This window comes from Peromyscus californicus, unplaced genomic scaffold, assembly GCF_007827085.1.
Source record: "Peromyscus californicus insignis strain IS unplaced genomic scaffold, ASM782708v3 Scaffold_2__1_contigs__length_46816999, whole genome shotgun sequence".
NCBI lineage: Eukaryota > Metazoa > Chordata > Mammalia > Rodentia > Cricetidae > Peromyscus > Peromyscus californicus.
Genome location: NW_026294540.1, coordinates 19,107,597 through 19,121,926, shown reverse-complemented (window position 1 = coordinate 19,121,926; position 14,330 = coordinate 19,107,597). Strand labels below are relative to the sequence as shown.

General features: G+C 51.0%; 1 protein-coding gene across 13 annotated transcripts in view; it reads left to right on the top strand.

Moving 5' to 3' along the window:
* Rimbp2 (RIMS binding protein 2) overlaps positions 1-14,330 on the top strand; it is a 191,720-nt gene that overhangs the window by 130,357 nt on the left and 47,033 nt on the right. For all 13 annotated transcript variants that reach the window (XM_052755503.1, XM_052755516.1, XM_052755506.1 and 10 more), the window contains 2 exons: positions 4,877-4,927; positions 12,054-12,258. In XM_052755503.1, the coding sequence (XP_052611463.1) occupies positions 4,877-4,927; positions 12,054-12,258 (256 nt within the window). The remainder of the gene's footprint in view (positions 1-4,876; positions 4,928-12,053; positions 12,259-14,330) is intronic.

Below are 14,330 nucleotides of genomic sequence, written 5' to 3'. Positions count from 1 at the left end.
GAGACGGTGAACTCTGCCCCAAGTTCATGGTCTTCTCTGGATGGCACGATCTGAGCACGGCCCATGCTGACCGCTGCCTTCCTTAAAGTGCTGGCTCTTTGTCAGACACTGAGCCAGTTCAAAAAGCAAGAGATAGTGTCTGGGGAGCCCCAGACTCTGACATTTTAGGATAGAGGTACAGAACACATCAGACCCCATGATGACTAACACCTTGAAGGGAATTGACACCTCTCAGGGCCCCCAGGTCATGAATATTGCATAACTGTCCCATTGTATGAGTTTGCTCCCAACCAAATTACACTCTGGGCACTGGTGTGGGACCCAGGTCCACCCTGGATGGTATCCAGATGTGTCTGCTTGTTGGTTTGGGAACACCAGGGCTCCAGGACAGGTCATCTTATAGCAGTGATCACTGGGTGAATTCCAGAGCCGGGGAGCCAGGTTGGCACAGAGAAGGCGGGTAAGATGCTGTCCCTATACGTCCCTCATCACAGTGCCTCGGTGAGACAGAGATGGTGAATTCTTGCCATTGAACACATCTCTACCCACCCTGGTAGTATCTGCTGAGTGACTTGGGATCATGGCAGTCAGCCCTCCTGGGACCTGGGGTGTGGAGCTACTACCAAGGAGTTTGAGGTTGCAAATGGGCTAGAGGGCCTACGATGTAAGCCTGATCCCATGATGACCTGTTCAGCGCCATCCTGTGATCCTAGACTACCACTTCCATGGCAACAAATTTTCAGAGTCTCAGGCCATCTGCATCCTTGCCCGACAACCATCAATTGTATATACAAAGGTTTGGCCATACGAGGCCATGTGCTTCGGAGTGACAGCTTTCAATCCTGGGTCTTTTTCTGGAATGGGAGGCAGCCAGTGTGTGCTGCATGGTGTATTCTTTGTTGATTTCTACACTTTCAGTGGAAGTCTAGGTTTTGTTATACGTGGAGAGTGGGGTATGCACAGACCAACACCACACATAGACTCAGGACCGCATGGGCCCTGCTCTGTGCTTCTGGAGAGGGAAAGCCAGGATCTTGTACATGCTAGGCAAGTGCTCTTGCCAGTGACAAGTGCCTGGAGCTTTGGCACCACGTGTCCACTTTTCCTAGACATGGCCCCTGGGACGTGGACATGTGCTTGTCAACATCTCAGCCCTGATGAATGTCAACTCGGGACTCCTGTCTGAGGCCCTGCAGCTCCAATAGTTACAAGAGGCCCATTTAAACTAATTTAAATAACAGCAAAAAGAATGAGTCTGCTCAACTCCATCCCAACGCCAATCTCCCCGGCACAGGATGGCTCCCGGGCCAAGTGTCCTATGCCTGTGTCCCGTATCCCTCCTGTGTGCGTGTCTGTCTTGAATCTACCATTGCAGCTGTGGACTGTCCCTTTCTCCTGGACAACTGACCCTGCAGGTGATAGGTCCCTTCTGTTCTGGGGAGCACCATAGGCATCCACAGGAGCCATAACTCTTCCTCCATGCTTCTCCGTCTGCAAGCATCCTGTCTCCAGGAAGGTCACACTTCCCCCTATATTGGCACTGGCCCCAAAATGAGCCGCGCTTGAGTTACTGCTGAGATTTTTTTTTTTTTTTCCTGAGACTTGGGAGCTGCCAACATGGAGTGTTAAATTTAAACAATCTATTCCAATCGCCCAAATGGCCCAGCTTGGAAGTGGCCTATGAAAATGAACTCCTGATCAGCATCCAGGGGCAGAGATGGAGTCACTGCTGCCAAGTTGGCCCAGCCTTCCCCGGCCTGCCTGAGTGCTCTGTTGATTGAATCCTGACAGTTGAAAACTGTCTTTGACTCGACGACAGAGATATTTATAAAATCTCTCTGTTCCCCGGCTGCTCCCCCCTGTCGCTCTCCCCCCACCTCCTGCCCCATTTTGTTATTTCTTCTGTCACTGTTGCTGTTTTGTTTTGAAAGAAACAATTTCAAGTGTCAATGCGTGAGTCGAATTCAATCACCGTGTGATTAGCGGGCCGGGTTCTAGCGGCTCGCTTGGCTCTCATACCCTCATCAGGGATCTGTGAGAATGAGACGCGCCCGCGTGGTGAATGAGCTTTACGGAAATCTTGGGCTTATTCTCCTTTGAGTCTGTGCCATGGAGCCGAGTTCTCGCCTCGGCCCAGCCCACACGCAATCTCACAGCGAAGGAGATGAGGTAATGCTCACTTCTCACCCGCGACAGTGCGAAGTCCAGGCTGATACTCTCCGGAAATGGAAACCCCAGGGTGAGTCCAGATGGACGCGTGGCTTCTTAATTAGAGCAGGTGATGAGGCAGGAGACCGGAGTGCCCAGAGACAAACCAATTCACAGGCTGAGGAAGGGGGCGTTGGGGGGATGTAGCTCAGTTGGTACAGCACTTGCCTGGCATGCGTGAGGCCCTGGGGTCAGCCCTTGGTATGGCAGACACTTGCTGTGATAGCATCTACTTGTCATCCAGCACATGGGAGGTGGAAGGAGGAGGACCACAAGTTTATCTTTGGCTGCATGGTGAGTTCGAGGCCAGCTTGGGCTACACGGAACCTTGTTGCTAGAGTTTTCCTGCCTGGCCCACAGTCTGGACAAATCTCTCACCCGCCAGTCCCAAGCCGCTCAAACCCGATCAAGTAAACACAGAGACTGATATTGGTTTCAAACTGTATGGCCGTGGCAGGCTTCTTGCTAACTGTTCTTACAGCTTAAATTAATCCATTTCTATTAATCTATACTTTGCCACGTGGCTTGTGGCTTACCGGTACTTTACATCTTCCTTATCCTGATGGCGGCTGGCAGTGTCTCCCATCCCAGCTTCCTGTTCTCTCCATTTTCCTCTCTGTTAGTCCCGCCTATACTTCCTGCCTGGCCACTGCCAACAGTGATTTATTCATTGACCAATCAGCAACACATTTGACATACAGACCATCCCACAGCAGAACCTCGTCACAAAAGGAAACAATAAATGAAGCGAGGTTGCTTGGAGCCACTGATGAGCTCAGCTTAGTTGGACACACAGCCTGGTGAGGCAGGGGCCTGAGCTGTTTCTTTACTCCATCCCGTGCTACAACCTCAGACTCCCTGAGCCTCAGTTTATCCATTTTTGGTGGGGAGCATCATATTCTTACCGGTGGCTGATGGCATTTATCCTGTCTGCCTGTGTTACTACAGTATGACTTTGGGTGTAGCCAGGCCCAGGGCCTTAACTAGCTGCTTCAGGCACAGCTGAATCCTAAACGCCATCATAATTCATTTCTCTCTGCCTTCCTCTGGGCCAGCTTCACTTTTGGTTTTAATGTGGAGGCCCATGGCCACTCTAGCCTTTCCCCCTCATGGTGGTAAGATGGCTGCAGTTGCTCCAGCTTCTCATCTCAAGTCCCAAAGGAAAGGACCCTTCTGTTCTCCCAGTATCCCCCAGCAGAGGCTCCCGGCTGGAATTAGGCCCTGTGGTCATCAAATAAACTAATTAGAGAGAGAGAGTCTGGGGTTATATTTAGTCTCTTCCTTCAGAAGTAAAAATTCAGGCATTCTTCTCAGGTGATGAGGCCATGAAGCCATGGACAGGCGTGGACTGTCACTATGCTGGAATCTCAGAAGGAATGGAGACAGGAAACAATGAGATTGCATTTAAATTTTCTCTGTAAACTGTCCTTTGCCAGACAGGGGCTCTCATGCAAAATTTCTTCAGTACAACTGTGACATGTTTTCTTTTGTGTGGTGTCACTTTAACTATGGGAAAGGGGGCCCCCGCCGCAGGTTGGAGGTGGGGTACACCATGCACCACGGTGCCTCCTTCAGGCCAGGGAGACCTAAGGAGGACTTGGAGCTTAAGCAGGCTAGTGCCATGTTTCCCAGGCAGGAGGATGGACAAGAAGATAGCGCTCTTCAGGCTTAGCGTGGAGATCCCATTGCTCTGGTTCAAATCCACCTGGTTCCTTCTCAGCTACAGGGCCAGAGCCATCTCTGTGTATTCCAGGATGCCCTGGAACTCACTCTGTAGACCAGGCTGGCCTCGAACTCCACCTGCCGCTGCCTCCTGAGTGCTGGGATTAAAGGTGTGCGTCACCACTGCCCATCTCCAGCTGCCATTTTTTTTAAGCTTCTTTTTATTTATTCTGTGTGTCTTTCACATCATGCATCTCCATCCCATTCATTTACCCATCCCTTCACATCCACCCTCTGCCCTTGCAACTTGGCTCCCCTAAACAAAACAAAACTTAAGAGAAAAAAAAATAAAAACTCAATCTTGTTGTGGAAGCTGTAGTGTGACACAGTGAGCCACTCAGTAAACACTTTTATCCATGTATCTTTACTTGAATGTGTTCATTGCAAAGTGTCATCAGTCTGGTTTGAGGTCTGATTTCTGCTACACTATTAATGCTGGGCCCTCGCTGGGACTCCTCTTGGATATCCTGTTGTTGCCTTGTGTTGTGGAGACCCTGTAGCGTTGGGTCTGCAGGACTGGCCCCTTCATGTGCTCCAGCAGATCACAGATGGGGTGGTGTTGGAGTACACCCAACTCATAACGCTGGTTCTGGGTCTGGGTAGTTGCAGGGTTGGTCAGCCCACCAGCTCTCCCCTATCCTCACCACCAGGGTGAGCTCTCCAGCATTGCCATGGCTAGTCCATCCCTTGCGGCAATGAGCAAGGGGTGGGGCCAGTTCTCCTTCCAGCTGCCATTCTTAAGAGTCCATCCTTTCTCTGTCTGACTCCCCAAAGATCATCAGAACCAACCGGATCCTCACCACCTGGTGCAGCTCAGGGGAAGACCTGCAGGATCCACCCTCGTACTAGGAAATCAGGACCCACGGGCACACTCTGGTCATGCGGGTTCTGAGCCGAGTCCCTCCTCTCTTCCCTAAATACTCTTTTCTTTCTCCATCATGAACAGGCTCAGGTTGAAGCTAAGAAGGAGCATGAAGGTGCTGTGCATCTGTTAGAGGTGAGCACAGGTGGGTGGGTGAGGCTGGGGGTGGGGTATCGGGGTGCCAGAAAATAAATGGTACCTGCTGCATGTCAGAAACTAGATGTGGCCACAGCACCCCCTCACTCACATTGTCCTCACAAGCCTGCTCCTTCCTAGGCACCATTACCATTTCTATCCTTGCCACTGACAAAAGAGCACAGAGAGGTGAATCCACTTTTCCTCAATCACACAGCCTGGACCAGAGCTGTGTGTCTCAGTGGACTGTGCCTTTTGGCAAGCTGCCTTCAATGGGAAATGAGGAGGGGTTTCTTCTAGGATCAGTGTTTGGTGATTCCTGGGAGCTCCATCCTCTGAGGGATGCCATTGCTGAAGCTTTGTGTTAGAGAGATATTTGCAGGATCAGAGAAGTGAGGGTCTATGACAGTGGTTCTCAACCTTCCTACCACTGCGACCCTTTAATTTAGTGCCTCGTGTCGTGATGACCCCCCAACCATAAAATTATTTCATTGTTACTTCATAAGTGTAATTTTGCTACTGGTATGAATTGTAATGTAAACATCTAATATGCAGAATAACTGATATGTGACTCAGTGGAGGTCGTGACCCACAGGTTGAGGAGTGGTTAGTGCCACACCAGCCACTTCTGGGATCCTTGTCCCCAGGGGAGTGGCCATCTCAGCCACTTGCAGACCTTGCTCAGGGGTCCTGGGAGTGTGGAAGCAAAACAGCCACCAGGTCCCATCATCTGGGGTGGCACACTGGGAGTGACCACTCCTGGTCTGTGGCTTTGGTCCTATGGCAGCCTTCTTAGAGAGCAGAAGACAGGTAGAAGGAAATTGAGCTCTTGGTGTCCCTAATTAGCCTTTGCCATTCATTGCTCATGCATAGTGACCAGTTAATGACCACTCCCTAACGGTGTGGGTGGGAGAATGGTGAATTGGACTGACTGTGTGGCTCCCCAGGCTGCCTGCCTGCTGCCAGGGAAGGGGAGCTTTCTAGGTAATTGTAGGATGTCCCCTTCCATGGGGGAGTAGCTGCTACTGAGCACAGTGTGTGTGTACCTCTTGCATCACCCTCTGGAATCTACTCCTCTGATAGGGCAGGCTGTGTGCCCACTCTCCCATGTATTAACACTGATCTTTGGAATGTTCCCATTAGTTAGTATCAGGAGGGACAGGCGTGTGTTGCATGACAGAAAAACACACATCCTGGGAAAATGGACCAGGCCACTTACAGATAAGATAGATGGACATGCTCCTCTATATCCACAGTTTAGTCTGACCTCCCCCGGCTAGTCCCTTTCTTCAGTTGCCCCGAAGCTTGCAGACTTGGCCGCCTGTGTCCTTTCCATCTCCCCCCTGAGTTGTCGCTGCAGCCTGTTACATCACTGCTGGGTAGCCTGTGCTTTGAGCTATGTTAATATCCACGACATGACATGCCATGCCTTCGTTCAGAAGCTGGGGAAGGCCGTTCGGCCGTGGGCTGTACTGGGCACCGTCCGCTTCATTCATGCCATCTTTCTGTAATTGTCTTGTCTGGCTCTCCACCCAGAACACTCTGGAGTGCATGCAGGTATTCAGTGTGGCTTTCCTACTTGTGCATGTCCCCTGTGGTGCTTTCCCTACATGGGCAGCTCTGAGCCCTGGGTCTGCTCCTCCTCCTCCTCCTGTCTCCAAAGCACCCTAAAGGTCTGACTCTGCACAGGTGCCTGGTATGCATGTAGACCAGGGTTCCTCAGCCTGGTGGCAGCTGAGGAGTGGGCAGAAGAATACACAGATACTTTCTTGGAGTGCTGAGCTGGTCCTGTGTACATGTCTTCCTATTGCTTGCCAACGCTGTGAATTCAGATGACCATGGGCAAGAGGCAGGGACTGATGTTCCTTGGGACTGGTGCATGGATGGGAGGGCCTGGCAGTATGCCTAGAATTCCATTATGGGTCATCAGAATCCACCGTGTGACCCCTGTATGCTTGCCCTCCTATCCTATCCTTCCAGAGCCAACAGCAAGCTCCTTCCACAGGGAACAGGGTACCCTGCTCTTTCTTTCCAACTTTCTCCAGTATGGTCCCTGGCTCAGATCAAGGACTAAAAATACTAAGAAACACTGAGAAGCCGGGCGGTGGTGGTGCACGCCTTTAATCCCAGCACTTGGGAGGCAGAGCCAGGAGCATCTCTGTGAGTTCAAGGCCAGCCTGGTCTACAGAGTGAGATCCAGGACAGGCACCAAAACTACACAGAGAAACCCTGTCTCAAAAAAACAAAACAAAACAAAATAAAAAACACTGAGAAATGAAGGGTTCTGAAGAGGGATCCTTATAATGACCATCACAGCATCTCTGGGAGCTTGTCACAGGCCCAGAAAAGGCACAGATGAAGCTCTGTCTTATGCAGCCCTGCAGGGTCCCATGTGGATGGGGCTGAGCCATGTGTCAGAGGTGGCGTCAGGCTAGCTGATGAGAAAGAGGGACACTTGAAGTCTTGACCAATGCACATCATTATAACTGAGAATTCCTGACCCCTGCAATCCAGCCCGGCACCCCACCCTAGCACTATACCCACCCTAGCACTACAGAGAGACAGGGAGGCAAATTCCCATACACTAGTTGTCAGGACCCCTTCTAAGGGTGGGTATCTGGAGTGTGTGGAATATTCCTAGATGTCACCTTTAGGCAGAAACACTGCTAAGAAAAGTAGTCCGAATCCCCACGGCATCAGCAGTATAGCTACTAGAGGAGGCCGAACTGAGACGTGTGTTGCAGAAAAGCCCTCTGCATACCCATCAGCTCTGTAGATATTTGCAGTTCCCAGTGGGTGCATGGTCCCAGTATGTGGGGCCGGGAGGCTGCTGCCCAAGACGCCCAAGAGAATGTCAGTTTCAGGAGTTGATCAGAAACACAGTGAGCATCCTTTAGTCCACTCTCAGGTGAGGACCCCAAGAGCAAAAGGTAGAATCCCCAGCACACAGCCACATCCCTCTCCCCACAGCAGGTGAGTTGGGGACAGCTGTCTTGCTGAGTGGCAAGGGAGCTTTAGGGAATGTTGGCCCTTAGCCGATGTGCTCATTTCTTCCTGATAGAAGGAAGAGCGTGCAAGTGACATCACCTCTCTGCCACTGAGAAAAGTCTCAGCCAGGAAGATGAATGGTGGAGACCACCATGTTTGCGAGCAATGTCGGGATGTGAGCAAGGGGTCTAGGCCTTGAGGACGGGGCTATTTCCACAGAGATCTGTTCCTATGGCAACCATGATGGATGCATGGGACTCCATGGGCTTGTGGGTATTTCTGCAGGTGATCCCGGCATGTCCCATTGTCTCTAATTAGAGAAGTGTTCTTTACCTTCAAAGCTGCCTTAGCCTGGGCACAAACCGAGCATGCAGGCCCACACCACAGAAAATGAAAGTCAGAGAAACTCCTGTGGAGGCGGCAGGGAAGCCGGCAGTCACGTCTTCGGATATCTGCCTCTGGCTTTTAAATGCTCCGCCTGCATTTTGTAAGCTGCTGCACTTATTCCAATTATAGAACGCTTCGCCATCTGCCGCAGCCGTGGTTGTGGTCACAGCGCAGACCTCTCCATCCCCCGCCTGCAGGTGGTGGTTCTCTGAAAGGCCTGGGCTGGGCCGGCAGAGAAGAGTGGGTGGGTGTGCCCATGGGGCTGAGTGAACACAAATAGGCGAGGTTCCCACCATGCAACAGAGACTCCACAATGCTCCAGATAAATTGATATACACACCACAGAATCCGAGCAGGAGCAGAACAGACACTGCTCTTCCTGGAAGTGTCCTGGAAGTGGGTGACTGCAAGCTATCGGAGCCTAACCAGTGAGTGGCCCGGCCCCATATACACAGCAGCTGCATCCGGGGAAGGCTGGGGGCTATGTGCACAGAGGCTCCTGAGGAAGGACCAGCAGAAACACCTAGGCATCTGAGGCTTCTGTGGGCTCTTCTTCCTTGCTGTGGGAAGTTGCGGAGGCCTGAGTTGGCACCCCACCCTTCAAAGCTGTTTTCTCTGATGATCAGCCAAGGGACTGGGAAGAAAGTGTTGGTCAGGGCGTGGCCCGGCCCAGCACTCATTCTCTGTAGTAACCTTGAGGACCATGCCCTGCCTCTCCCTTTCAGTTCACTGGGAGCCACCCGCAAAGCTAGGTCCACTGCAGTGCCCCTTGTGGACATACTTTACAAAGCAAACAGTTACTGACATATGCCCAAGCCTCAGTTGGTTCCACTAAGAAGACCCAGGCCTCTTGAACATGCACATCCCTACTACCATCAGCTCCCTATGTGCTTACTGTAGAGAAAGCTACAAGCCCAACATATCCCCAGGCAACTGGGTCCTCAGAGCGTTGTCTAGACATAAGAATATAAAAAATCCCAGCCTTGGCCACCAGGCTTTCATTATCCTGTTTATTTATTCACCTATGGGATAGTGCTTAGATATGTGAGCCAACGCCATGTTTAAACACTTTGATTATTTTATTTATTTTATTTTATGGTGAGAATGGGTATTTTACCTGTATATATGTGAACCATGTGCATGCCGTGACCACAGAGTCCAGAAGAGGGTGTTGAACTGACTGGAACTCAAGTAACAGTTAAGAGTTTCCATGTAGGTACTGGGAATCAAACCTGGATCCTCTGGAAGAGCAGCCAGTGCTCTTAACCACTGAGCCATCTCTCCAGCCCCACATCCATATACTTTCCATTTCACTAACCAATGCCATCTTTCCCCATTCCTCACATGTAGGAAAAAGTAAGTATGGCTATCACCCTGGCATACAAACGAGTCCACTTGACTCTGGGCCCTCGAGACTGGCTACTGGTGGCCTCTAGGGGCCAGGTAGGACATAAACCTGGAGATGGTCTGAGCTGGTCATGCTCCTTGGATGCAGAACCCCAGTTAGTGCTCACTGGCCACCCCTCCCTTTTGTGTAGTGAATCAGTTGTTCATGTGTGAGGTCACAGTTCCTGTCATATCTATACAACACTATGTCAACCTTTTTATTCAGTAATAATTTTGGACTAGCATAGCTACAACCGGATTATGGAGTCTTCTGCCACCTGAGGACACACACTCATATTGTCTTTGAATAGTCACACCCTCCCCCACACCACTGACAATCACTGACCTGTTCCATAATGTATAGTGTTGACATTTTGTGGTGTGGATGGGGAGTCCTCCTGCCTCTCCTTAGTTAGGTCTGATTGCTGTACATGATGCACAGGAGATGCTTTTCAAAATACAGGATTATTCAAATTCTGTTTCCTGCTCTTCCTCACACCCAGGAATCTCACTGGCCTCCGTAGGTACTCATGGCCTGGTTTGATAACTCGGGTGATCTGATAGCTTTCCCTTCATCAGGACATTTGATGCTGGTCCCTCTGGTGACCCTACTGGTCATGTAGGATACTTGGATGCCTTAAGGATGAGTGGGGCTGCTAGTGCCCCAGGATCCTGATGTCACCACCCCACACGTAGATTCTGCTCTTTGTGGCGGGGAGGTCACACCTGTCCTCGCTCATAAATCTTCCTGTGTTCTCCATGGCCCGCTTGTGCTGCAGAGCCCAGAGGTTTGGTCCCTTGCCTTCCTTTGAGGTGACGGCTGTCTCAGCCAACCTCATTCAGCTTTTAAAAAAGAGGAACCCTGCTGATTTTTTTTTTAATGAATTGAAGAAATTAATTATAGGCTTGGGATCCATTGCAGTTATTTTTAGAAACCCGTGATCTCAGACATAAATAGCACTCTGTTCTGGATGAAAGAGCAGAGATACTTAATGCTTATGGCATGGGGAAGAGGGAGGGGGGGAAGAGGAGGGACAGGGAAGAGGAGGGAGGGTGAGAGAAGCGGGGGGGGGGGGGAGGTGGGAGAGGAGAGAAGAAGGGAGGGGAAAGAGAAGGAAGTACAGTATGAAGAATTAGTGGAAGAAGAGGTGAAGGAGGGTGGGGAAGAGGAGGGAGAGGAAGAAGAGGAGGTAAAGAAGGAATAGGAAGGCCGGGTGGTGGTGGTGGTGGCGCACGCCTTTAATCCCAGCACTCGGGAGGCAGAGGCAGGAGGATCTCTGTGAGTTTGAGGCCAGCCTGGTCTACAGAGTGAGATCCAGGACAGGCTCCAAAGCTACAGAGAAACCCTGTCTCAACCCCCCCCCCCCCAAAAAAAAGGAATAGAAGGAAAGAATGGGAAGTTCTGGAAGAGGAGGGAGAGGATGTGGGAGAGGAGAAAGAATAAAAAGAGTTGAAGAAGAGGATGAGAGAGAGGAAAAGACAGAGGAGGAGGAAGGTGGGGGGAGGTGGAGGAGGGGTAGAAGGTGGAGGAGGACACTCCACTCCTGAGCCCTGATCCAGCCAGGTGACAGACTGACTCACAGCCATTTTTTCCCTACATTCCCACATACCTGTAATAAGACAAGACTCGGTTGAGCACCAACTAGGTACTTAGGTCAGGGTCAAGTTCTTGGGGGAGCAGCAGGAAGCGCACCGATTAAACCCTTGCCTCCTGATGGCTGACATTCTGGTCGAGAGCCCCACAGCACTCAGGAGCAGCCTACCACACCTGTCCTGCCCAAGGAGGGAGCTTGCTGGCTGCCCTTTTCTACCCCGCGAGGTCTTTGTCTTGCCCTAGGTGTCATGGTGGTGTTGGCCAATGACAGTGGTGTTTGTAACCCAATACCAAGTAGAATTTCCCGTGTGTTGCTGCCAGCCATGTTCTTGGGTGGGTGGGTGGGTGGGGGGTGGTCTGCAGGCCCATGGTGGGATGGGCACCCGTTGAGATGGCATTGCACGATGGGTTGGCAGCTGGGCTGTTCCCTAGTCAGTGCTGTTTCAGCCTCACGCTCCAAATATCAAGGCAGGCGTGCCAACCACCAAGTGCCCAGGCTGCATGCAGAGCCTGGAACAATCCGCGCTTGGCTGGGAGCTGAGCGATGGCAAGATTTGTTGGCACCTGTTGTTTCCCATGGTGGCCAGCAGCCAGGCTGCCTGTGAGGCTGGGCTACCAGACACTGCTGTTCTGTGGAGGTGGAAGCAGCCCCTGCCATACACAGGCGCACACACACACACACACACATTCTTAAAAGACACACATGCCCCCTGTGCACATCTGCACCACTGAATACCCCTCTCTGACCGCTGTCCTGCCTCTGCTGTGCAGTCCAAGGTTCGAGAGCTGGAAGAGAAATGTCGCGTGCAGAGTGAGCAGTTTAACCTTTTGTCCCGGGACCTGGAGAAGTTCCGGCAGCACACTGGGAGCATTGACTTGCTAGGCAGCAGCTCAGTGGCCTTGTTGGATGTCCCCTTGGCCCCTGGCAAGCCTTTCCCACAGTACATGAATGGATTAGCCACCTCGATACGCAAAGGTAAGTGGCAGATGTTGGCAACTGTTGGGGGAGGGTGCCTGTGGTTGAGAGTATGAAGACTGACCAGAGCAGGACTGAGGACAGCTCAGGCTGTTATGTCCTTATTCATTCATGGAGTGGCTTGGATACTCTGGTGTTGGGGGGAAGCATGTTTGTGTGGGTACAGGTGCATGTGCATGTATGAGTGCATGTGTTCAGAGGGCAGAGGTCAATCTTTGGTGGTGTTCCCCAGGAACTGTCCACCTTGCTTTTGTGAGACAGGGTCTCTCCGTGGCCTGGGATTTGCAGATTAGCCTAGGAGGACTGGCAAGTGAGCTCCAGGGATCTGTTTGTCTTCACGGCCCCAGTGCTGGGATTATGGGATGTGCTGCCTTTTTTGCATGGCTGCTGGGGATGGGACAGCGTTCCTCATGCTGGTTTGGCAAGCACAATCAACTAAATGACCCCCCAGGCCCTCCCTCCAGATTACAGGCTCATACCTGTAATCCAGCATTTGAGAAGCTGATGCCAGAGAATTACAGCTACTTCCTGAACAGCCTTGGCTATAGTGCAAGATGCTGTCTTAAAAAAAAAACAAACCCCCAAGTTGTTGATTTATTTTAATTAGGGGAGCAATTAGGGAGCTGACTGCTAGACTTACTTTTGTAACAATGTTAAGACAATTTTTAATCTCTCCTGGTTCTTACCAAAGTGGAGAAGTGCTCCTGGTATTTTTTAATTATTAAAAACTAGGCAATGCTCTTCACTCTGTGTCATCATTGATGGAGTTCTTTCCCCGAGCTCCTCAGCTATGACATCTTTCCTTCTAGCTCTGGAATTGCAGGGACTGACAGACAGCATCAGTGACTGTTGCTATGAGAAACAAGATGGAGGGGATGGGGCTGCCCACAGCCTTCTGCCTGTTTACTGAGCAGAGTGCACCTGAGAGGTGTCTGGGTGCCAAGGCTGTGATGTCTGTTAGATGGCAAGATCCTGCAGAAAGCCCTGTTCAGATAGACTTCAAGGTGGCCTCTGGCTCAGACGGATGCTTGCAGATAGACGGTGAGGTGCAAAGAGGCTGAGGCTGTTCTACAAGAGATGGTTGGGCTCAGTAGCCCCTGGGAAATATATTCAAGCCTTGAAAGGCACAAGACAGCTTCTGTTCTCCCGGGAGAACTTGTGACTTCCTGTTTTACATCCTAGCTGCAAGGGAGTCACATAGATCACCCCTTCAGCATCGCAAAATCCTAGGAGGCCACCTGAGGAAGAGCTGAAGGTTTCTTAGAAGGGAGCTGGTTACACAGGTACCTCTACATGGCATGTGTCCAGTTCTGACTCAGAAGGAATGCAAGTGTTTGGCACCAGTCACTGCTCTTCTCAGGCATGAAGTGGCTGGTGCCCTCTTGAACTTTCAGCACTATGACTATCTATAGGAGAGCTGTACAAGATTGGGTCCATTAACTTCTTGTCATGAATGAGCTCCTGAGGCCTGCTGTGGGAGGGGGTTATGAGGCCCCCTCCCTGTAAGGGTTATGTAGGCAGTTATGTATTGCTGGGAGATACATTTTCTTTTGTGGCGTGTCTGCTTGTGAATACCCCCTGCCTGTCTAATTAGCTCTATTTAAACTTGTTGGTTTACCAACCTAGATAGTCCCTTAGAAGTGTTCTTATGTGCCATGGGACCCAGAGCATATGCTTCCTGACTCTGCTCGGGAACAATCTAGCATGATGCACTGTAGATGCAGTATTGAATACCTGGACCTAGACCTATTCACCTTGAAGCCCAGGACTTCACTACTAATGCTTCAGCAACTTCCCACTCCCTTGCCCAGCAGCTAGCCACCACTTTCTCCTCTCTGCTTCTAGGATTCTGGCATCATCAGAGTCCACATGTAACTGGGCCAGTGTGGTCTGCATCTTCCAGTGCCTAGATTATTTTATTTTGAATAAGGTACTCTATGCTGGTGGGAGTGGCAGGATTTTCCTCTTTATTTAAGGCATTTGCTGGGTCACTAATTGCATTAGCTTTGGTCACTTTTTATTCCCGACTTGGTAATGGAGGGCTCCTGTCCCTCAGGAAGGCAACCTCTTGA